The sequence below is a fragment of the Peromyscus leucopus genome, chromosome 6 (assembly GCF_004664715.2).
Source record: "Peromyscus leucopus breed LL Stock chromosome 6, UCI_PerLeu_2.1, whole genome shotgun sequence".
NCBI classification, from domain to species: domain Eukaryota; kingdom Metazoa; phylum Chordata; class Mammalia; order Rodentia; family Cricetidae; genus Peromyscus; species Peromyscus leucopus.
The window spans coordinates 18,065,683-18,090,344 of record NC_051068.1 but is presented as its reverse complement, the minus strand read 5'-3'; the positions used below and the strand labels follow the sequence as shown (position 1 = coordinate 18,090,344).

Sequence of the window (24,662 nt, the reverse complement as noted above, 5' to 3'; positions counted from 1 at the left end):
TTAAGTTTCTCAAATATTTTTATAAGCATCTTTTTTAAGAAAAAAAAAGCCAAAAAAGTTACTATAGAAACACTTTCAGCAATGAGAATAGGGTAAAAGTAACCAAATGGCAGTTCATTACTATCTAAGGAATGTTACAAGAAAGGCCAGATTGATTACTTCAAACTGTTGAACCAAAAATGATGTTCTAAAGCTACTATCTGTTTACAAAATATAAATTCATAATATAGTATCTCATGATAATGTGAAAGAAAGAAAAATAGTGTTACACACACTTACCAATATGGATATAGCCATGCTTATACAATCTGTTAAGGACCAGTGTTAAAATAAGACCAACATTCCGAGAATTATAGTATGTGAGATAAATTATCCATCCACAAGACAAAATGGTAGCTGGTGAGAGGAAAACAAATCAGCAAAGATTTACTTCCATATAGTAATCTATATTCTGACAACTTAATACTGGCAATTTTAAAATCATAGGTTCTTCCTTTCTTATATAACTTCCTTTTTTCTTCAGTTATTTGCCTAAAATAAAAATTTTTATTTGTTTGTTTGTCTGTTTTTCGAGACAGGGTTTCTCTGTGTAGCTTTGGTGCCTTTCCTGGAGCTTGCTCTGTAGACCAGGCCAGCCTCTAATTCACAGAGATCCACCTGCCTCTGCCTCCCAAGTGCTGGAATTAAAGGCATGGGCCACCACCGCCCAGCTTGCCTAAAATAAAATTTAAAAGTGTAGATTCTAATCAGATAAAGTTCAATGCTTCAAGAACTTGAAAGGTATTGCTGCTCCATGCCTCTGCCTTCAGTTTTGGTTAAAAAAAAAAAAAAAAAAAACTAGTTTTTTGCCCTTACATGTAAATTGGTACCTCACTCCTAGAGCCTTCAACATTCTTTCTTTGTTCTATATACTGTTCTACTCTCTCTTCTCTGCCCATGATTCCCAAATTTGTCCTCCCAATGGTATTTCACAAATCCTGCATGTTCGGTTTTTACTATTTCACCCTGATTATTCTCTGAATATTTTAATTTGTCTATCATGTCTTTAAGCCCTGGAATTCAATTTTCACTTGATCTATTAATGAGGTTTTTCTCTAACTTTTTTATTTTGATTTATTGACATTTTCATTTCCAAAATTTCAAACTGATTTATTCTCAGCACTTGTATGTCTCTATTGAATTCCTCTATCTCTCTGTTTGACTTACTTCATTCAACTGTTTGTTCTCTTTGAATTCATTCATTTTATTCATGTCCTCTTTCTTTCATTAAACATTCTTATATTATTCTTTTGACTTCCATGACATTTCATTCAATTTGCTCTCATTATTACTATGGAATTAGGAATTTTCAAGTGCATAGTGCAGCCTTGCTTTTTTGTTTTTTTGCATTTCTGTGTTGGGATTTAAGCATCTGGGATGAGTCACTGGCTAGACTTTTTTTTAATCATCCATATTTTTTTTTCAATGCAAATACTTGCAGTGTTCAAGTGAACTAAGTTATATATATGGTTAAGGTGTCATTTTCCCCCAATGGATTTGACTCATCTCTGACAGCAATCCACTAACTTTGGGACGAGTCTATTATGAAAACAGAATAATCTTCAATAAAAATACTTGCCCCAACCCTAATAATTTTGGACGAATACAAAAACACAGTGTGCAACAAGGTATTAGTGACTAAGAACAATGATGGAAAGAAAGTACAACTAGTGATTAGTATTAGAGTAGCACACAGAAAATAAAAGGAAAAATGAATAAAGGATGTAACAGTAAAGATAAAGGGAGGAGATAAGGCAGCTCCATTTAATAGTAAAATGGAAAGAGAAAAATGCAAAGAAACACAAACAAACTAAAACCACCCCAGCACTTGCAAGACTGAAGCAAGAAGACCCACAAATCCTGGCCAATCTGTGTTCTTAAGGAAAGCCAAAAATAAGAGGGAAAAGAACAGAGCAGAACAAAACTGGTCCAGTTGAATTAAATGAAATATAAACATGAAGGAAAGAGAAATAGGTGGGGTACAAAGTCTGTGTGTGGCTTCTTACAAGAGCCTGGTGGCCTGATCTTCCCCTAGGCAGTCACTCACAATGCCCAGAGCACAATGCCACCTCCCACTCTGCACAATCCCAAAGATTTCTGTTTCCCAATTTCTTTTGTTCCTTCAGTATTGAAACCAGTGCTGTTCTCTTATCCCAGCTTATTGGATAGCTGCATTCCATCCATACCCAGTTACTCCCCAAGATCCTAAGTCTACGCAGCTTCACTCCTCCCAGTCATGCACTGCCCTGCCCAGTGGAAGTCTGGTGCAATGAGCCAGTTAAGGAACAAATGGCTCAGCTCCAAGGACAGGTAGGTAAGCAGCTTAAGAGCTGCTGCCACCACAATCATATCATTCTTGGTTAGGCCACAGATACCAGAGCTACTACCTTAGCCATGGCTCTGGATGATTTTTTTTTTCCAACTTAGAGAGAAAAATCATTGGTTTTTAATCAACAATCTCTACTTTTTAAAAAGTAACAGGAGCTGGGGAAATGGCTCAGTTGGTACAGTCAGTGCTTGCATGAAGACCTGAATTTGGATCCCCAGCACCCATATAAAAGACAGGCATGGCACATGCAACTATAAAAAAGAACTAGGGAACCTCCCCAGAGTTCATTGGCCAGTCAACCTCATGGAAGCAATGAGCTCCAAGTTTATTGAAAGACTGTCTCAAAATGTAAGGTGGAGAGAGACTGTGGAAGGTACCCAATATCAACCTCTAGTTTCCACAAACATGTACATCACACATATATACACCAACACACACATATCCATAAACACAAAGAAAAGGAAATTTTGTCAAAGGAACATTAAACAGGCAACCTGTGGAAGTCTGAATGTAATTGGCCCCCATAAGTTCATAGGGAGTAATACTATTAGGAGGTGTAGCCTTGTTGGAGTAGGTGTGGCATTGCTGAAGAAATGTGTCTTAGTTCACTTCCTGCTGCCTTCAGATCAAGATGTAGAACTCTCAACTCCTTCCCCAGCACCAGGTCTGCCTGTATGCTGCCATGCTTCCTGCCATGATGATAGTAGTCTAAACCTCTGAAACTGTAAGTCAGCCCCAATTAAATGTTTTCCTTTAGGAGAGCTGCCCTGTCTCTTCACAGCAATGGAAACCCTAACTAAGATGCTGCCCTCTCCTAAATATTTGTAGTAACTGTTATGACAATAACCTACTTTTGAAGAATGTCACTATGGTAAAATAAATCATAGTCATGAAAAGTTGTCATCTACAAAATTTATATTTTTTAAACACCTTGTTCATGAATACACAAAAGGAAAAACACAAAAACCATTGTTTTGATAATGAATTCCCTTTTCTTTTAAATGTATAACTACTTTCTAAATAAGGAAAAAGTAATGTGCAGCAGGTTAAGATGTGACCTAGCAACATCACAGTAAAATTGTCACTTTGTTCAAAATAATGCTACAAAGTTTTTAAAAACAAAGCAGTAGCTTTGTTTCATATGGGGAGGGGGGCTTTTATTAATAATTTATAGTAGTTTTCTTTTGTCAAAGCGTATAGAACTCCAAGTCTAAATTGTAATTCAATCCTACCTAATATTATGAAGCATTGTTATTCCTTTGGTATACTGCTGTGGGATAATGCTTTTGTACACTGGTTTAAATAAAACAGATTGGCCAGTAGCCAGGCAGGAAGTATAGGCAGGATAAGCAAACAAGGAGAATAATGGGAAGAGGAAGGCTGAGTCAGGAGACGCCAGTCTGCTGCCAGGGAGCAGCACCTAATGGCACACAGGTAAAGCCACTGAACACACGGCGACATATAGATTAACAGAAATGGGCTGAGTTTAAGTGTAAGAACTAGTCAGTGGTAGGCCTGAGCCAATGGCTGAACAGTTTTAATTAATATAAGCCTCTGTGTATTTATTTGGGTCGGAGTGGCTGCAGGACTAGTGGGTAAGAGAGATTTGTTCCGACTGTGGGCCAGGCAGGACACAGAAAAATTCTGGCTACAGTATATTCGTCACCTCTACCCATATTCCTGCTTTATAGCATATGGCATCAAGTCATAAAAGAGGCAAAAGCATGTACTTAGGAAAAATTGCTATGTAATCCACAGCATGTGATCCATGTTACTATCAAAATGGGAAAAGTAAAGGCTATCTTCATAAAACTCCTTTGAGCACTGAAACAACACATGCAAGCTTCCTATTGTATTCTGTATACCAAATATGTTGAAAAAATATCAGTATGTCCCCTTTTCCTTACTACCCTTCCTAATTTCCCTTCTACATTTCAAGTTCCTACAACAAAATCCAATTCAAATAGCACAATTTCCATCAACTTGTGCAGCAGTAACAGTTTCAATGATCTTTCACTAGTATTATTTTATACTTCTTCCTTTTCTCCTTCATATTCATTCACTCATTTCTCCCTTCCTTCTCCTTCCTCTACCATTTAATTATGCACTATTTTGAACTATTTGTATATACCTAGAAAACTTCTAGACCATTATACAAAAAAGTTATAAATAGCATAAACCACTACCATTTTCCCTCACTGGAAAACAAAGAAATTAAAATAAAGTATTAAATAAATGTTATCTCACTATAAAATATATTTACCATGGACATTTATTATGTTGATATAATAAAAATACTTGTGTATGGTTGGAGTAGGGGTGAGGAAGGTATTTTAAAATAGGAAAAATAAGCTCAATACAATCTATGTCAGATATACAATATCATAAGTCAGATAACTAGGCAGCCTAAGAAAAAGAGAAACAATACAGAGTAGTTTCCAGAGCAAATATTCAAAAGACATGTATAAAATCTCCTTTCCCAGAGATAAATGAATGCTACTGGAGCATTCCAGGTCGAGTCAACCACTGTCTACAATCTGACAGTAGTTAATACATGCAAGAAAACACAACAAAATATTTTTAAAAAATATATCCTACTTACCAACAAGAAGCCAAACAACATTGGAATTGTGTTCTGTAAGAAAATCTTCTAATTGAGTGATACTGGGGACAATGCTGTCATTTTTCCTTTGATCCATTACTGATATTTTTCCAGAACATCTAAAGGCCTAAAAGAGATCAACAGTTAAACTTAGAATCAAAGATTCATAAAACTCCAATAGAAATCATGTAAAGGAGTAAAAGGTGAATTAACAAGGTTAAGTCACTTTCTATTTCTTTCACTGGGAATGCAAGTAAACAACAAATGAAATATATACATATTTCTATCCAAATAGAAGGCCATGGTTCACATTAGTAATGTCATGATTTTATCAATCAAGGTAGTCAAATCTCTGTGAGTTCCAGGCCTACATATGGTCTACATAGCAAGTTCCAGGGTAGCCAGGGTTAAATAGGGATACCCTGTCTCAAAAAAAATAAAAATAAAAATAAAATAAAATAAAAGAGTAGTTACTAAGAGAGGCATGATTACTATTAAAGACCATAGTGAAAATGTATTTTCTAATGTATAATGTATAAGTTCTAATCATCTATATAATTATCCACCTAGATTTTTTTCTCAAAAGTTAGCATTTAATATTATATTTATATATTAAATAAATCTTCATAATTACCATCACCTCTATGTAGTCACCAATATTCGACAAGGTAATAATCTTCCTAGTCAAATCCACTCTGGGTAGCATGTGAAAAGTTAAATGATCTCTTGCCATCACATGTTCAGGATATATTATAATAAAATGTCAACAGAGATAGCCAACTGTATAGATAAATATGTATATAGATATGTATGTGTACTGGTTTGAATAAGATGGACCCATAAGCTCATATATTTGAATGGTTATTCACCAAGGAGTGGAACTCTTTGAAAGGATTAGAAGGATTAGGAGGTGTAGCCTTATTGAAGAAGTAAGTCACTGGAGGTGGACTTTGAGGTGTCAAAACCCTATGTCAAGCCCAGTCTCCTTCCTTCCTTCCCTCCCTCTCTGCCTGTGGATCAGGATGTACTTCTGAACTACTTTTCCAGCACCATGCCTTCCACCATGCTCCCCACCATGATGACAACAGACTAAGCCTCTAAAACTGTAAGCAAGCCCCCAATTAAACGCTTTCTTTAATAAGAGCTGCCTTGATCATGGTGTCTCTTCACAGCAATAGAACAGTGACTAAGACAGTATGTATAACACATACACAGATAGACAAGTAACATGATTATGGTTATTTTTATATATAAAGAATTAAAAATAAGAAAGTTCTTATAATAAAAAAGTATTTCCCTTTAATACAGTATTAATATAATTAACCCAATCCATTTACAACAAAAAGTATCCAGTTACAATACAAATTTAAAAAAAAAAAACTCAAAAAAAAGGGGTTAAGGAATCACAAGGAGAACTGTATCATTAATATTCCTTTTGATCAAGTAGCACAGATAAGTTTTGGAGGAGAAAAAATAATAACAGTAAACTTTTCAGGATACACAACGAATGTATGATGACAAGTTTTTCATTAAAATTCAATGAATATGACTTGCCAACTTTCTTTTTTTTTTTTTTTTTTTTTTGGTTTTTCGAGGCCAACTTTCTAAATATATTTTTGTTTGTTCGCCATGGCTCTCACTTAGGGGATCATAACAGAATGTAATTTTCTTACACACACACACACACACACACACACACACACTGAAATCTTAGTATAACATGAAAAAAACAAAACATCTCTTAAAAGTAAAAGGGGGCATGTGCAACAACAGACAATAACAATACCATTAAACAGCAAAAAAGCTAGAGAAAAATGGTAAAATGTTTCTACTTTTACATTTTTCCCACTGTTTACAAACTGAGTAAGGCAAGACATGTTCTCATATTTCTCAAAGCACTGAAAGACCTATCAATCACCAGCCTAAATTTTTGAAGGAAGGGATCACTTTATAACCCATGAACATTCTCTTTTGTCCTTTTTTGTTCAACATTTTTTTATTTAAATGGGAGAAACACTTTGAAAAGGTCCATAGTTAAAAAAACAAATACAAGAACACACATTTGATACCCAATACCAAAAGACAAAAAAGGAGACAAAGAAAGTCAAGAACATACTTAGCCAGACCTAGTAACTCCTGTAATTAGTATATTAACATAATTAATATTAATATAATTGCTGCTATAATCTCAGTTCCTCAAGGGGCTATAACCTAGAAAATCACAAATTTAAGCCAGTAAAATCCATATCAAAAAGTAGATACAAATAAATATCCACATATTTTATAATAAATTATATGTGATAAAATGGCATGTACCTATCTTATGCTTATTTTTTATCATCTTAGAGATGTCAAATGATTATATACTGAAGGAGACAAGGTTAACTGAGGGATATGTTCTGGCATTCCAGTCTCCACACAAAAAAGATAATAATCAAATAATCAAATCCGAAAAATGGGACCCATCCACAAAAAAAAAAAAAAACCTAGACTCCTCATCCAAAATCACCACCATTTACCACTATAACAACTCATTATTCTTATCAAAGGAATGAAGAAAGAGGGTGTTGAAGCTGCAAAGGCATAAATCTATAGGATCAGTATCTACCAACATTCTCACCAATGATGAATGCAAAACATTTAAGAAAAACCATCAGACAAAAACCCAATGTTAAAAACACATCTTGAGCAAGTACAGAAGAAACTACTTTGTAGTAGTTTGAATGAGAATGACGTCCGTAGGCTCATATGTTTAAATATTTGGTTCCCAGTTGGTGGAATTCTTTGTGAAAGTTTATGAGGTGTGACTTTGTTGGGAAAAAGTATGTTACTGGGGAAGGCTTTGTGGTTTCAAAATACTCATCATTTCCAGTGTGTCCCTCTCTGCCTCCCACTTGTGGATCAATGCTCTCAGCTGCTGCTCTAGGCATTTGTTAGCATACCTTTGCTCTGCCATCATAAACAATGCTCTGGAACCATAAGTCAAATGAAACACTTTCTTTTATAAGTTGCCTTGGTCATGGTATATTTATCTTTATCACAGCAATAGAAACTAATACAGCATTTGATATCAGGAAGTGGACTATTGCTGTCACAGACCTGACCATGCCGTTTTTGTTTTTGTTTTGGGAAAATGAGGAAGACTTTGGGACTCTGGACTAGAAAAGCAGTTGGATGCTGTAAGCTGAGTCTAAAAGGCCATCCTAGTAAGGGCTTAGAAGACAGAAGACTGAGAGTAATGAAGACTATGAAGGCCAAGCTGAAGAGGTTTCAGGCAGGAACAATATTAGCAACTGGACTGCACACCATTTTTGTGATATTTTGGCAAAGAATATAGCTGCCCTCTACCCTTGTCCTAAAACTTTGGGGCTAAATTTCTTTGGCAGTGGAAATCTCAAGACAGCCTAATACTGATTCTGTCATACCGTTATTAGTAATCACTGTTATGCGCGTACATCTACAATGAATAAAAGCAAGTAGGGTAAATGGAAATACAAAATGTACAGCTTGAAGAGAAAAAGAACACCAGGAAATTTAGTGTTGGAAGCAAAGCTTGTTCTGAAAGACATAAGATCAAGGCTAGCTGTACTAGAATAAAGGGAGGGGTACACTGAGGGAAAGCCAACTAAGCTTCCAACTTGAAAAAAAAAAGACCTAAGGTATTTAAAAGCAACAACAAACTAAAGATGCAGTAAATGTGAGACTAGGCTCCATCCCAAGTGAGCAGCAGAATGTAGTGTTTTCCACAGGGTTCTGGCTTTAGAGTCATGAAGGATAAAAGAGTAAAGAGGTTATAGAATCTTCCTCAGTGGTTAAGGACAATAGTGGAAATGAAACTGAGTTGTGTGGAGACCCCAAGTTGTTAGAGATGTCAGCTACACAGGATATCTGCCAGGGAGAGCTGAATACAGAGTGAAATTAGCCCAAGAATGAGATGTATGTTGCAGGCAGAGAAGCTGAAAGTGAAGAGTCATCTAAGCCCTTTGACATTAGATATGGAGCTCAGAGGTTTTTCCTGTTGGGTTTCCATCTTTCTTTTAAGTCAGTATTTCATTACTAGTCCCAATTCTTCTCCTTTAGAATGGTAATTCATATTCTAAACCATTGTATATTGAAAGTATTTAATGTGCTGCTTCATTTTATAAGGGCCTACAATGAAGAGATTGCCTTGAGTCTCAGGAGAGACTTTAAACTTCATATTTTTCAATAGTATTGAGACTGAAAGACTATAGGGGATTTTTTTTTCGGGGGGGGGGGGGGGGGGGTTCAAGACAGGGTTTCTCTGTGTAGCTTTGGAGCCTGTCCTGGAACTTACTCTGTAGACCAGACTGGCCTTGAACTCACAGAGATCCACCTGCCTCTGCCTCTCTAGTGCTGGGATTAAAGGCATGCACCACCACCGCCCGGCGACTATGGGGATTTTTTGAAGTTGGACTAAATTTGCATTCTGGTGATGCACGAGTCAATGGTGCCTGGGGGTGAAATGTGGTGGTTTGAATGAGACTATGACCTCCATCGGCTCACGTTTGAATATTTAGTCCCAGTTGGTGAAACTGGGAAGGATTAGGAGGTATGGCTTGGAGTAGGTTATGTCACTATTGGCAGGCTTTAAGGTTCAAAAACTAGTGCCATTCTTAGTTTGCTCTCTGCCTCCTGCTTATGAATCAAAATGTAAGCCCTTTGTTGCTACAGCCATCTGGCACCAAGCCTTTACTCTATCACCACAGACTCTAACGCTTTGGAACCATAAGCTAAATTAAGTTGCCTTGGTCACGGTGTCTTATCATAGCAACAGCAAAGAAACTAATTCAACCTTTGAGTAAGAACAAAGTATTCTGGCATAAGGATCAAGGCAACGGGGTATCCACTAGGATCTACAGCTCAGCCACATCTCATGGTACATCAACTGCTTAATGAAGAGGAGCTAGAAGCTAATATAAGAACCTACTGCATACTCTTCATACAGTAAATGATTCAGGAGAAACAAAAGTGGTTCTTTCCTCTTCTTCTACCATCCTGAACAGTTCAACCTCTTACCAGAAGCTCAAAATGATGCCTGTTATATAGTAGTCTATAAATACCTATTAAATGAATTACAATGCTTTTAATCATGTTTATCCATGTCTTTTATTACTCTCTATAGAACCTATAATTAGAAGAAGAGGAGGAGGAGAAGAAGAGAAAACACAAAAGAAGAGGAGGAGGAGAAAGAAGAGAAAATACAAAAAGAAGAGGCGGAGGGGGAGGAGGAGAAAACACTTTAAGTTTTGGTAATTGTTGCAAGCCTATACCAAGAAGCTGAGGCAAGAGGATCTCTAGTTCTAGGCAAGCCTTGACTTTGGAGATCTGGGCTCAAAAAACAAACTACTACAATGATAACAAACAAACATACAAATATTCTTTTTTAAACCTTTTATAAACATGAGCAGAAAATAGAGCAAGCATTACTGGAACTTGGTAATGAAGCAAGGGATTCTCTGGGCTTTCTTCTGCCAATGCAAAAGCTAAGCACTTGAGTTAATTATCAGTCATGTATCAGCAGTCCAAATTTCAGACAAAATGATTTGGGGGTCACAGATGTACTGAAACACAAATGAAACATAAAGTCGACTTTTCTCTATCTGGCCTTTAATAAGAAATTCGATTTTTTTTTTTTAATCTTAGGCAAAAATACTTACACAAGGTATTTTTTCCTTTAATCTTCAATGCTGTTTATCTTTCCTCTGCTGAAGGCCCTTCTGTAGCGTTTCATCTTAACAAGTCTGAAAGGAACAGCATATAACCAATTATAAAAGGTATCCTAACTTTGTTAGCAGGGTAACCCTTTCAAATTAAATTATTTAAACACACCAGAAAACTCTTCGGGATTGGTCCAATATTACATCCCCTTGTAACAAGAACTCCTAGACCTCAAATAAAACTAAAATTTTTAAAGCCACTCTACATATGAAAAGAATGTGACATAGGCGTCACTGAGGCAGGAGTCAGGACACTGATGGTCAAGTTCTACCTTTAAGACACACTTCAAAGTGGGCCCTTGAAACAGTTTAGTGTACCTTAGTTTCCTTTCTACTCTGGACATCTGGCACACTGTTTATCAAATGACAATCGCCTTGCAAACACTATGGGGTGGCATGTTGACTGAGGGGCTATAAAGAAGTAAGACTGCCAGGTTCGAAACAGTTCTGTTTCAAGGTTCTCATCCACAAAGTGTGAACAGACTTCATTCTTAATAGTACTGGTACAAATTCGATGAGACCACACTAGTCAGTGCTGATAAAGTCAAATTTTTAATTCATCCTTTATACTTGTCCGACTAAACGTGCTCCATTGTCATGCATGGGATGAAAAGAGCAACACGAAACCAGCTGAAACCTACTCTCTCGGTTCCAGAACCCATGACTTCCTCAGAGGAAATTTACAAGAATCCGTCCCCTTTAACAGACACCCCACTGTCAACACAGGAACATGGGGCGAAGGAGGAAGAGAACTAACACTTCCCGGAAGGAAGAAGAGCGTTCTGGACCTTCCTCTGGCCGCAGAGGTGTCCGTCCTGTGAGGTGTGCCCTCCTGGACGAGGCTTCCCGCGGCAGCGACGCCGGGCCATCCCGGGAGGCTCGGCCCGGCCCGCTCCGCCGGAGGCGCGCCCGCCAGCAACCCCGGCCCCCGGCTGTCAGCACCTGCTAGGCCTCGGCCGCGACCTCCGACCCCGCGTCCCAGGCCCGCGCCACAGCCGCGACCCCGCAAACCTCCCGGACTGGCCCGGAAAGGCGCTGCCCACCTCCCGACCGCCCAAGCCCTCACCGCACGCAGCCTCCCGAGCTCCTCTCACCTGACAGCGCGGCAGCCCCAAGCCGGGAGCTCCGTCGATGCCTACACCCTCAGCCTGCGCAGGTCCAGCTCCGCCGGCAGCCTCGGACGCCCATGGGGCGGGCGGAGGAGCAGAGCCGGGGCAGGAGCGGAGGCCAGCGGCACTGCGGCTACGTCAACCGGCAGCGTCTCACGTCAGGGCGTCAGCGCCTCCGGGCACGCCACAATGGCCCCGCCCACTAACCGAATGGGCCCCACCCCTCACGGGCCGGGGGCGGAGCCGAAAACACCGGCCTGGGCAGAGGGGCGGGGCCTGGGCCTAGGACTCGGCTCTGGGTAGGGGGCGGGGCTTAGGCTCCTGGGAGAAGGCGTAAGCCGAGGGGCGGGCCCTGAGCTGTGGGACCTAACCGTGGACTCAAGGCGAAACCTGTGCCTAAGGGCGGGGCCAGGGCCAAGGAATTGTGCCTGGATAAGGGACACAGCCTGAGTGAAGGGACCTGGCCGTGTCCACAGGGCGAAGCCTGGTGTGAGGGGCACAAATCACAGAAGACATGAAAACTGCCTTGCTCCAGATTGGAAGTGGGGATAAGTCCTGATAATGTGGATGGTATAGTCAACATAGGAAAAGGAAGCCAAATATACTTGATTGTGTGAAACACTGACACAATGAATCAACCAAATACATTATTATTATTCTAATAATGAAAGTGGTTCGTGCTAGACACCCTGAATATGATTTAGCAAATGAGCCAAGGCTAACAACTTTCTGTTAGGACACACAATTAACCTGTGTGTTTCATATGCACAAATAGTGTAAAGCAAAACATTAAACAGCCTTGGGTGGGTGAAAGATTTCAGAGTGTTTGGAGCAGAGTGGAAAAGTGCTCATACAACTTGAAATGGGAACAGCAAGAGTGAACTGTTGAGAGCACTTATATGCTCATTTATCCTCCCTAAGTTCTGCAAAGAATAGTCTTATCCCCGTTTTTCTCCAATTCAAAAATTGAAAACCTAAGGCTTAGAGAGTTGAAATACATTGCCAGTCTAGAAAGCTAGGATTTGAACCCAAAAACCATCGTTTCCTGTTCATTTTTTTTGTTTGGATTGGTTTGGTTTGGTTTGGTTTGGTTTTGGTTTTGGTTCTTCGAGACAGGGTTTCTCTGTGTAGCTTTGGAGCCTGTCCTGGAACTCACTCTGTAGCCCAGGCTGGCCTCAAACTCACAGAGATCCGCCTGCCTCTGCCTCCCAAGTGCTGGGATTAAAGGCGTATGCCACCACCGCCCGGCCCTGTTCATTCTTTACACTACTTGTCAATATCTAAGCTTCTGGTTCTAAGAGATCAGGTCATCTCAATATTTCTACAAGAGGGTGGTAGTGGCTACTCTTAAACAGATAGGAAGAAAAAGAAAACAAAAACAAAATGAGGTACTGCAACAAATTGTTATTAAATAGAAACTTGAGGCAGGATGATTGTTGGGAGATCTAGCTCAGTCTGGGCTACAAAGTCAACTTCAGACAAGTTTATACTGCAAAGTCAGATCCTGTCTCTGCATCCCACCCAAACCTGGCACCGTGCAAGATCAGGGTTGATCAAAATTCAGTAAGATGAAAACACCATCAGGTAACGTGCTAGTTTGTAAACTACACAAATTTTTAAAGGAAGGAAGGAAAGAGAGAAGAAGGATGAGATGAGGGATGGGAATGGGGGTGAGAAATTTCTACCTAATAATAAAGCTTGAAATGATATATGAAAATATAAACAATATGTTTGAATAGATATTTGTCAAAAGTCTATAAAAATGAATATGCACAAGAAAAGTTGTTTAAAATCTTTCATCAACAGGGAAATACAAATCAGTATGTCAGTTAAATGTTTCTTCACACCCACTCTAGTGACTCTAATAGAAGAAAAACATCTGAGAATAATGGTAGAGGCCTGTAAACCCAGCCATTTGGGAACCTGAAGCAAGAGTATTGTTTAGCCTGATCTGGGAAACATAACAAGACTCCATTTCCAGAAACCACAATTCAAAAGGTTTAAAAGGTTATGAAAAAAATATATGTTGGAGAGGATATGGAGAAACTGGTTTCTTATGTTGCTGGTAGGAATGCAAAGCCATGTAGCCACCATGGAAAACAGTTTGACATTTCTTCATGGTGTTAAACATAGAGCTGTCAAGTGACCCAGCAATTCCACTCTTAAGTGTATGTCCAAATGAACTGAGAACACTATGTTCACATAAAATGAATATTCACTATAGCATTATTTGTTCACACTAGCCTAAGAAGTGAAACAACTCCCATTCCAGTACTCAAGCCCTCACACATCATCATCTTCGCTGTGGCCAGCCCTTTCCCCCAACTCCACAGGTGCAGGCCACACTAGTCAGAAGAACAGAGCTCCTCCCACCCCCCACTGCTGCACCAAAGGCCAAGCCAAGCACCAGAAGGCCAGCTCACAACTTAGAAAGAGACTCCCTACTAGAACAGAGGTCACACTGGCCATCAGAAATCCAGGCCACAAAGACTAAAAGACCAAAGAGGAAACAAAAAACAAGGAACAAAATATACATCCAACAAAAACAAACTCAGAAATCAGGACCTAGTCCTAATCATCCCAAACCCAGATGTCTAAATGCCAGTGTAAGAATAGAATTAACAAGAGCCAGGGCAATATGGCACCACCAGAGCCAAGCTATCCTACAACAGCAAGACCTGAATACCCCAATGCAGCCAACACACAAGAAAACAACCTTAAAAACAACTTTATGAAAATAATAGAAGTCCTTAAAGAGGAAATTTACAATTCCCTTAAAGGAATTGAGGGGGAAAAAAAAAACAAAAAATTGGAAGAAATCAATAAATCCCTTAAAGAATGCCAAAAAAGCAGGGGGGGGGCAGGTTAAGGAAACTATTCAAGACTGGAGAATCAAAATAGAAGCAATAAAAAAAATGAGGAAATTCTGAAAATGGAAAATCTAGGTAATTGAACAAACTACAGTGAAAGCATCACCAATAGAATACAAGAGAGGGAAGAGATAATCTCAGGCACTGAAGATACAATAGAAGAAATAGATTCATCAGTCAAAGAAAATGTTAAATGCAAAAATTTCTTGATACAAAACATCCAGGAAATCTGGGACACTATGAAAAGACCAAACCTAAGAATAATAGGAATAGAAGAAGGAGAAGAATCCCAACTCAAAAACCTAGAAAACATATTTAACAAAATCATAGAAGAAAAATTTCCTAACCTAAAGAAGGACATGCCTATAAAGGTAGAAGAAGCTTACAGCACACCAAATGGGTTGGATCTGAAAAGGAAGTCCCTATGTCACATAATAATCAAAACACTAAACATCAGAACAAAGAAAGAATATTAAAAACTGCAAGAGAAAAAAGGCCAGGTAGCATATAAAGACAGACCTATAAGAATTAAACTCAAGTCCTTAAAGGAGACTCTAAAGCCAAAAGGGCCTGTACAGATAGATGTGCTGCAGACTGTAAGAGACCATGGGTGCCAGCCTAGACTACTATACCCAGAAAAACTTTCAATCACCATAGATGGAGAAAACAAGTTATTTCATGACAAAGTCAAATTTAAACAATATCTATTCACAGATCCAGCACTACAGAAGGTACTAGAAAGAAAACTCCAATCCAAGGAAGTTAACTACACCCACAAAAACAGGCAATAGATAATCTCACACCAGCAAAATACAAACACACACACACACTACATACACTACCAGCAGCAGCAGCAGCAACATAACAGAAATTAACAATCACTGGTCATTAATATCCCTTAATATCAATGAACTCAATTCGCCTATAAAAAGACACAGGCTAACAGAACAGATGAGACAGGATCCTGCATACTAGAAACACACCGCAACTTCAAGAACAGACATTACCTCAGAGTAAAGGGTTGGGAAAAGACTTTCCAATCAAATGGACCTAAGAAATAAGCTGGTGTAGCTATCCTAGTATCTAACAGAATAGACTTCAAACCAAAGTTAATCAAAAGAGATGGAGGACAATAAAGGAGGACATTAAAGGAAAAATCCACCAAGATGAAGTCTCAATTCTGAACATCTATGTTCCAAATGCAAGGGTACCCACATTTGTAAAAGAAACATTACTAAAGCTTAAGTCACACATTGAACCCCACACATTGATTATGGGAGACTTCAGTACCCCATTCTCATCAATGAACAGGTTATCCAGCCAGAAACTGAACAGAGAAATAATGGAACTAACAGATGTTATGACTCAAATGGACCCAACAGATATCTACAGAACATTTCACCCAAACACAAAATGAACATCATGAAACCTTCTCCAAAATTGACCATATACTCAGTCACAAAGCAAGTTCTAACAGATATTTTAAAAAAAAATTGAAATAACCCCCTGTATCTAATCAGATCACCAAGGATTAAAGTTGTATTTCAACTATAGAAACAACATAAAGCTTACAAACTCATGGAAGTTGAACAATTAACTCTCTACTGAATTACCACTGGGTCAATAAAGGAAGGAAAGAAGGAAGGAAGGAAGGAAGGAAGGAAGGAAGGAAGGAAGGAAGGAAGGAAGGAAGGAAGTCAAAGACTTCCCAGAATTCAATGAAAATGAATGTACAACATATGCAAAATTATGGGAGTCAATGAAGCGGTGCTAAGAGGAAAATTCATAGCACTAAGTGCCTTAATAAAGAAATTAGAGAGATTTCATATAGTGACTTGACAGCATTCCTGAAAACTCTAGAACCAAAAGAAGCAAACTCACCCAAGAGCACAGGAAATAATCAAACTCAGAACTGAAATCAGTAAAATAGAAACAAAGAGAGCAATGTAAAGAATCAATGAAACAAAAGTATTGGTTCTTTGAGAAAATCAACAAGATAGGCAAACCCTTATCCAAACTAACCAAAAGGCAGAGAGAGAATATTTAAATTAATAAAATCTGTAATGAAAAGGGGGGATATAACAGACAAGCATGGTATGTACTCACTTATAAGTGGACAGTAGCTGTTAAGTAAAGGATAATCATGCTACAATCCACAGACCCAGAGAGGGTAAGTAACAAGGAGATCTCAAGAGAGGGATGTATGAATTTCACTGTGAAGGAGAAATAGAATAAATATCACTGGTATGGATGGTGGGAGACAGATCTAGATGGGGGGGATAGGAGCAGGAGGGATCAGGCTGAGGGGAGGATGGAGGAAAGAGTACTGGGAGAAACACCTAGAATGAGAGGACAATCTGGGATGAGCTAGAAATCTAGAGCAATGGAAACTCCTAGAATTTTACAAGGTGACCCTAGGTAAGATTCCTAGCAATAGGGTATACATCGCCTGAACGGACCATCTCCTGTAACAAGGCAAGACTTCCAGTGCAGGGTTTGAGGCAACAACCCAGCCACACAACCGTTGACAATTTGTCCTGCCTACAAGATGTGCTGGGGTAAAGGTGGACCAGAATTTGTGGGAGTGGCAAACCAATGGTTGGCCCAGCTTGAGACTCCTACCATGAGAGGGAGCTCACCCCTGACACTGCCTAGAGGGCCAGGACCCAGAGGCAGGATAGCCCAGAGACCTAGGATAGAACCAAATGCTACTGGCAAAAAAAAAAAAAAAAAAAAAAAAAAGTCAAGTGATTCCTAATGATATTCATGATATTCTGCTGTACTCATAGATTGGTGCCTAGCCCGATCATCAGAGAGGCATCATCCAGCAATTGATGAAAATAAACACAGAGACCCACAACCAAACATTAGGCTGAGCTCAGAGCTCAGGGATTCCTGCAAAAGATGGAGAAGAAGAATTGTAGGATCAGAGGGATCAAGGACATCACAAGAAAACCCAGAAAATCATCTAAGCAGGGCTCATAGGGCCTCAGAGACTGAACCAAGAACCAGGGAGCCTGCATGGGACTGACCTAGGCTCTCTGCATCTATGCTACAGTTGTGTAGCTTGGTCTTGTGAGTCTCTTAACAGTGGAGGCAGGGGCTGCCTTTAACTCTGTTACCTGTTTTTGAGACCCTTTCCTCATACTGGGTTACCTTATCCAGCCTTAATAAGAGAGGAGGTGCCTAGACTCACTGCAACTTGATATACCCTGGCTGGTTGATATCCATGGAAGGCCTACCCTTTTCTGAAGAGAAAGGGAGGAGGAGGAGTGGATGGGGGGGGCTGAGCAGGTGTAGGGGAGGGACTGAGAGGAGAGGAGAGGAGAGGAGAGGAGAGGAGAGGAGAGGAGAGGAGAGGAGAGGAGAGGAGAGGAGAGGAGAGAGAAAACTGTGGTCAGGATGTAAAAATACATACATACATACACACGTACATAAACAAAAAAAAGCAAACAAACAAAAAAAAAAAAAAAAGAAACAACTCAACATCCATCACCACCATTGATCTGATGACAATCGGGCTAGGCACCAATCTATGAGTGATAAACAAAATGTCACATGTCCATTCCATGGCATCTTATTCAGAAACAAAAACACATGAAATGAGGCCAAGGAGATGGTAAAGGGCTTGCCACACCAGTATCAGGACCTAAGTTTATCGCCCATTTCAAAAGCTGGCCATAGCAGAACACTTGTAATCTCAGCACCGGGGAGGTGGAGATTGAGGGCAGGGAGTCCCTGGGTCTTGCTAGCTGGCTAGTCCTGACAAATTGGTGAGCTCTAGGTTTAGTCTCAAAAAACAAGGGGGAGAGCATGCATGGGTGAACTTTGAAAATATTATAAGTGAAAGAAGCTTATCTTAAGACTTTATATTTCATAATTCCACTTATATGGAATATTTAGAATAAGAAAATTCAGCGATAGAGAAAGTGAATTAGCAAATTGCCTGAGTCTCAGGGAAAAGAGTTGGGTTTAGGAGTCAGTGTAGTGGTTTGAATATGAATGACCACCTTAGACTCATATGTTTAAATGCTTGGTCCCCAGGTGGTGGAAATGTTTGAGGATTAGGAGGCATGTCTTTGTTGGAAGAGGTGTGTCACTGGAAATAGCTTTTTATGTTTCAAAAGCCCACACTATTCCCAGTTAGATCTCCTTCCCTCCCTCTCTCCCTCCCTCCCCCTCTCTCTCTTACTGTCCCCCATAAGATCTCTTCTACTGCTCCAGCACCATGCCTGCTGCCAAGCTCCCTAACATGATGGTCATGGACTCACCCTCCGAAACCACAAGCCCCATTAAACTCCTTCTATAAGTTGCCTTGGTCACTGTGTCTCTTCATAGCTGTAGAAAAGAAACTAAGACAGTTGGGAATTCACTGAAGACATGTATGGATTTCTTTTACAGAAGGAAAATATGTGCTAAAATTAGAATACGCTGATTATTGCACGGCCCTTTGTGTGTACTAAAAATGTATATTTTGAATGGAAAATGGTAAGGTTTACATCTCACGTGGTTATGACTCTTCCTTATCCCAGAAAAAATAATTGTCTGCAATGAGTGTATTGTTTGTTCGTCTACTATATAACAAACTGTTCTCACATGGAAAAAAAATTCAGTTTTCTACTTGTGCATATGAGAATTTTTCCTCTCTTAATTTAATTCATTCACAATCTTTTGTGTATTTAAATTAAAACACACTTTTCACTATTTGATGCCATTTTATTTTGGAAGTCATGAGAGAGAAAAAAAAGCCTCAACATGGAGCCATGCTCCATAGTCAAAACTAAAAACTACAGTCAAAACTAAAAGATGAACTTTTCATCAATAACTTGATAAAACAGAGGAAATAGGAAAATGATTTATTTGTGTCAAAGTGTAACTTTGGGCAAAATAGATATTTTGAAGGCAGGAACTTTGGGAAATAGCTAATATAGACAGAAAAATTTATAGTATTGATTCTATTTGGGGTGAACTAGTAAATGTGAAAACTGAACTATAAATCTCATAAATTTGACTTGATATTCCATCATTTTTAATTATCAAAATCAAAATGTGTTAAGGAGCACTCAAGGTTCCCAACATTCTTTTCTGTATATATAGGGCACAAAAATATAATTTCAGTTAGTAAACATACCCTAGTACTAAAATGTTGCCACGTTTCAAATGCTAGACATGCTGTCATTGAACCAGTGCTAAAGATTTTCAGCAATAGAGAAAATTCTCTACAGCAGTTTTTATGGCACCCAGTAATATCATATCAGTGTCCTAAATCAAAATCTTTGTGTCTTCATCAAAAGGAAATATTACAGTGTGTTTATTTGTCTGTATACACAAGGATATAATTCCCTAGTGTAACTCTTTTTTAAAAAGTAATCGTATTTCACTTCCATAAACTCACACTGTAATAACATATAATTAAATTATTGCCTCACTCATTCAGAAATCATAAACAATCCACTGCCATTTTTACTTAAACTGTAATTCATTCAAAATCAAAACAAACTATTACATTATTCATCTTGGTTTATATAAACTAATTGTCCCCTTAGCAGAATTGGTAAAATTCTAAAAATCGGTCTGTGTACTTTTGGGCCTGAAAATACCTTGAAAGTCCTTTTATTTTGAGTTAAAGAGTATTAGACTTGAGAAAACTCTAAAGGAAAGTTAAACTTTGACTATATATAAATATAAAGGTTATGCAAGATTGCTTAGCATTTTTGTTCTCAAAAAAGAGCCTGTGGTTTTTTTTTGGTGTGTGTGTATGTGGTTTTTTGTTGTTATTGTTGTTGGGTTGTTTTTGTTTTTGTTTTTGGGTGTGTGTGTGTGTGTGTGTGTGTGTGTGTGTTGGTGATCAAATCCAAAGTCTTTCCCATTCTAAGCATGCACTTTCCCATGGAGCCACACTCCAGTCTAACAGCATGATCTATTTAGTTCTTTTTCTTTTTTTTAATTTTTTTTCATTTTAGAACTATCTCTATGTACGGTCATTCTTTTAACATGTACATATACTGAGGATTTTATAAAACAAAGGAGCTAGAAGTAAAACTTAAATTTAAGTAAGAAAACTGAGATTATTCCAGAGAAGTTCCAAGGCTCACATTTCCTTGTTCATCTTTAACAACCTCTTCAAGCCCTTTCCTTGTGAACATTCGAGATTCTGGCAGGCTCACTGCATCTCATTCAGGATGGGCAGTGCTCAGCTTCTGTTGCTGGTGTGAAAATGACCAGTGAGGCCCTGATGTTATTTCTGTGTCCTAGACTTGAAACTGAAATAAAGGAAGTGAGTAGATAAACTACTAGTTATTCAGTTCTTTCTTCAAGGGATCCATTTTATCCCCCTTGTGGTAAGCCTCTTGGAAGAATCAATACACTGTCTTTAGTGGTGGGGAAGGGCAAACTGAAGTGGTGATTCTGAACAGAGAGGATGCGATAAAACAGAATTGGGCATGAGATTTCTAGCTGTGGGAGACAGGTGCACCCACAAGCTGTGATTTTAAAAAGGCTTTTTTTTTTGCAAATTTGAATTTATTACATGAAAGAACTTGCTTCAAAAGCAGTAAGTCAATTATTTCAGTAAACAAAAGAAAAGGGACTTACTTTAGTAGGCATTAAGAAAAAAAATTAAACAAAGTCTATAATTCTATTTCTCCAGTTGGCAGTACAAGAATCAGGAGTTCAAGGCCATCCTGGAGTATATAGCAAATTTTAGGCTAATATGGGTTACATGTGGCCCTGTTTCAATGAACAAAAAGAACCACCAGTAGGGTTTTCCATTTTCATTTCAAGTGCCTGCCGGCTCTGATTCAAAACCTGCTGGCCCTGAAGCCTCTGCTGAAGCTGCAATATCAGCTGCTTAGGGGTGTTTGTCCTTGGTCTCACGGTGCTGGCTCTGGGATGCTTCCCTTGGACAGGAGAGCTCCCTTGCTAATCTGATTCATCATAGAGTTAAAAGATGGTGACTGTCCCTGAAGGTTAAAGCCTCCTTGCATTGGAGGACCCTGGGCTGGGAACATCTGTCCATATAATGCTGCCTTCTGATCCATCATCACTGCTGTTTCTTGGCCACAAAAAAAAAAAAAAAAAAATGTCTTGTTTGGCCTCCAAAGCTTGCCCCTGATTCACAAGTTCAGGGATGCCCAAGGCCCTGTCAGTTTCCTCCAGGCCTGTGGCATCTGTATTGCTCAGGAGTGTGTGCAGCTGGTCCAGCAGAGCTCTTTCATCACTCTGGCCTTCTGGGTTAGAAGGCAGCCCAAGCAGACCATCTAGAGAATTTCTATTTTGAGTCCCATGAAGACCTTGTTCCATAGACAGCATGCCCTCTGGCCAGGAGCCTGGTTGATTAGATGTTGCTGCTTGGCCATAGCAATTGACTTGCACTCCCATGGGAATCTCAACAGTTCTCATTTGAAGCATCCACTGTTGTTGGTGCTGTTGCTGCTGCAATGTTGGTCTTGCACCTAGTATTCTATTAGAATGAAGAGGCAAGGTGGGCACTGAGTCCCCCATAGCAGGTCTTGGCAAAGTTGCACTGTAGTCTCCTGCTCTTCCCAAGGGACTTGATCCCATAGGTTCCATTCTGCTGGCCTTTGAGTTAGCTAATACCCACTCTCCTGAGGAAGAAGTCTGATTCACAGCAACATTTGTTTGGTTCTCATGTAACATGAATTGCTAAATGGTCTTATTAACAAAAAACCTGGAGCCAGATATTGGGGTGAAAGCTGAGAGATCAGAGCAATAGAACAAGCCAGCCACAAGTTCTTACCACCAGGAAATCCTCAGCCCAAGAGAGCTACTTCCTGTATACTCATGCCTATATAACTTTCTGTGCCCTGCCGTCTTACTTCCTCTCTCAGCCCAGCTATATCACTTTCTGTCTCTCTGTACAGACCTACAGACCTCTGTGGTTAACTAGTGCTGAGATTAAAGGCATGTACCACCATGCCTGGCTCTGTTCCCAGTGTGACCTTGAATTTACAGAGATCTGGATGAATCTCTGCCTCCTGAATGCTAGGATTAAAGGTATATGCTGCCACTGCTTGGTCTCTATGTTTAATATAGTGACTGGCTTTTTCCTTTGATCCCTTGGCAAGCTTTATTTATTAGAGCACAAATAAAATACCATATTGGCACCTTAATTCTCCTGACAATCCATCATTCTTGATTCCCAGGGCTGTTTCGGTAACATGGGGAAAGCACTGCCATTCTTCACTGGAGGACCTGAGCCAAAGAAACAGGGCTATCTAGAGACACGGCTCAATTATATGGAGGACTAATAGGCTGCACAGGTTGTGGACTTCACAAACTCAGAGAACTTGGTCCTGCAAATATCTACTGTTTGGTCCTTGGATGACTTTCATTTATAGATTCAGGATTGTTGTAAAACTCAGAACTAGTCAAATCACCAAGAATAGTGTCTAGATTATCCAGGTCTCCAGACACCTCTTCCCTCATCTCTGTCTTAACTTTGGAGTCTTTGTCTGGGCTGGAGCTGGGATTGGTGGGGCTGCTGCACTGACTCAGCCTACTGTCGCTGGGGCTGCTTGGGGCTGCAGCTCTTTGGCAAGGGCAACACTGAGGTCGTCCCTGTCCAGCAGGTATCTGAGAAGGGCATTGTTCTCCTTCTTATTAGGACTCAGCTGCTCCTGCCTGACACTCTCTTTTCCACAGGAAGCAGTACCGCTAGCGTCTTTTCCAGTGGCTGTGATCTTGGCGGCTTCTGCTGGGGAGTTGCCATTCTGCAGCGGCTTCTCTTGCAGCAGAGACCCATGCACGTTGGAGGTGGAGGACACTGTTCCTGATGTGGAGGAGGATACTCCAGAGGGGCTGGTGGCACTAATGGAAGAGTCTTTGCAATTTGAACCAGGGGGAGTTTGTTAAGGAGGCCATCAGAGGAACATGTGCGTAGCTGCAGCAGTTTCTTGTGGCCTTTGCTTTCCAGGGGACCCCTTTGAGTCTCGGGTCCCTCCCCACTGCTCTTCTTGCTCTCTTTGTCACTGGGGTGCTCTCTGCTGTTTGACTGACTCACAGAACAAGAATGAACTTGTACTGTGCATTCTGTTCACAGTACAAGCCTAGGGGGCTCTTAGAGTCCTGCCAGCTCACTTTACTTGGCTGATTTGAAATCATATTGGAACAGTTATCCAGTTTGGGGCCTGGTAAAGAGAGTGGATAAGAGAGACATGCCCACACCCTCTCTGATGGCTTGTAAGACACTGGAGGGAACTTCTGGAAAAGTTGTGACCCCCTGCAGTGCCAGCAGATCCCATGGGAGAGTGCACACCTGCAACAGGAGAGAACTGGTGTGATGCTATCTTTGGGTGCCCATGATTATGAGGAGAAATCATGATATTTTGTTGGTCGGGGCCAAGACCAGAACTGTCATGGGGTTGGAGGAGCTGCTCATGTTGAGCCCATAGCTGCTATTCTGGTAGGAAGATCAGAGAACAGAACAAGCCACTAGATTAAACACAGAGGCCAGGCAGTGGTGGCACACACCTTTAATCCCAATACTTGGGGGTCACACACCTTTAAACTCAGCACTTGAGATCTCATGCCTTTGCTTGGGAAGCACACATGCCTTTAACCCCAGGACGTGATGGCTGGGCAGAGAAAGGTATATAAGGTGTGAGGAGACAGGAACTAGAGGGTTTTTCAGGCTGAGGAGCTGGTGAGGTAAGACATGGTGGCTGTGGCTTGATCCTTTGTCTCTCTGATCTTTCAGCATTTTACCCCAATATCTGGTACTAGGTCTTTTATTTATAAAACCTTTAGAAAATTTGAACAACAAAGTCCAGCACGAATTGTCAGCACAGGTACAACCAAAACATCAAGAAGACTACCTCAAGACATAGGTCCAGATAAGTCATGACTGCAGCATGTGTTGAGGATTTGCCAGCATATCTCCTCTTGTAGTATTGGAGAAAACTGTCAATAACAACATTTAAACATTAAACAACATTATTAAATTCCAATAAAGAA

General features: G+C 39.9%; 1 protein-coding gene and 1 pseudogene across 1 annotated transcript in view; both read right to left on the bottom strand.

Annotated features, from left to right (window-relative positions):
- Window positions 1-11,890, bottom strand: part of Kiaa1109 (KIAA1109 ortholog) — a 176,058-nt gene extending 164,168 nt beyond the window's left edge. Inside the window, 4 exon segments of the mRNA XM_037206553.1 lie at window positions 280-396; window positions 4,971-5,097; window positions 10,649-10,732; window positions 11,803-11,890. Of these exon segments, the coding sequence (XP_037062448.1) occupies window positions 280-396; window positions 4,971-5,067 (214 nt within the window). The 5' untranslated portion in view covers window positions 5,068-5,097; window positions 10,649-10,732; window positions 11,803-11,890.
- Window positions 11,891-12,041: 151 nt separating this feature from the next.
- Window positions 12,042-24,117, bottom strand: LOC114707175 (annotated as a pseudogene).
- Window positions 24,118-24,662: the final 545 nt, after the last annotated feature.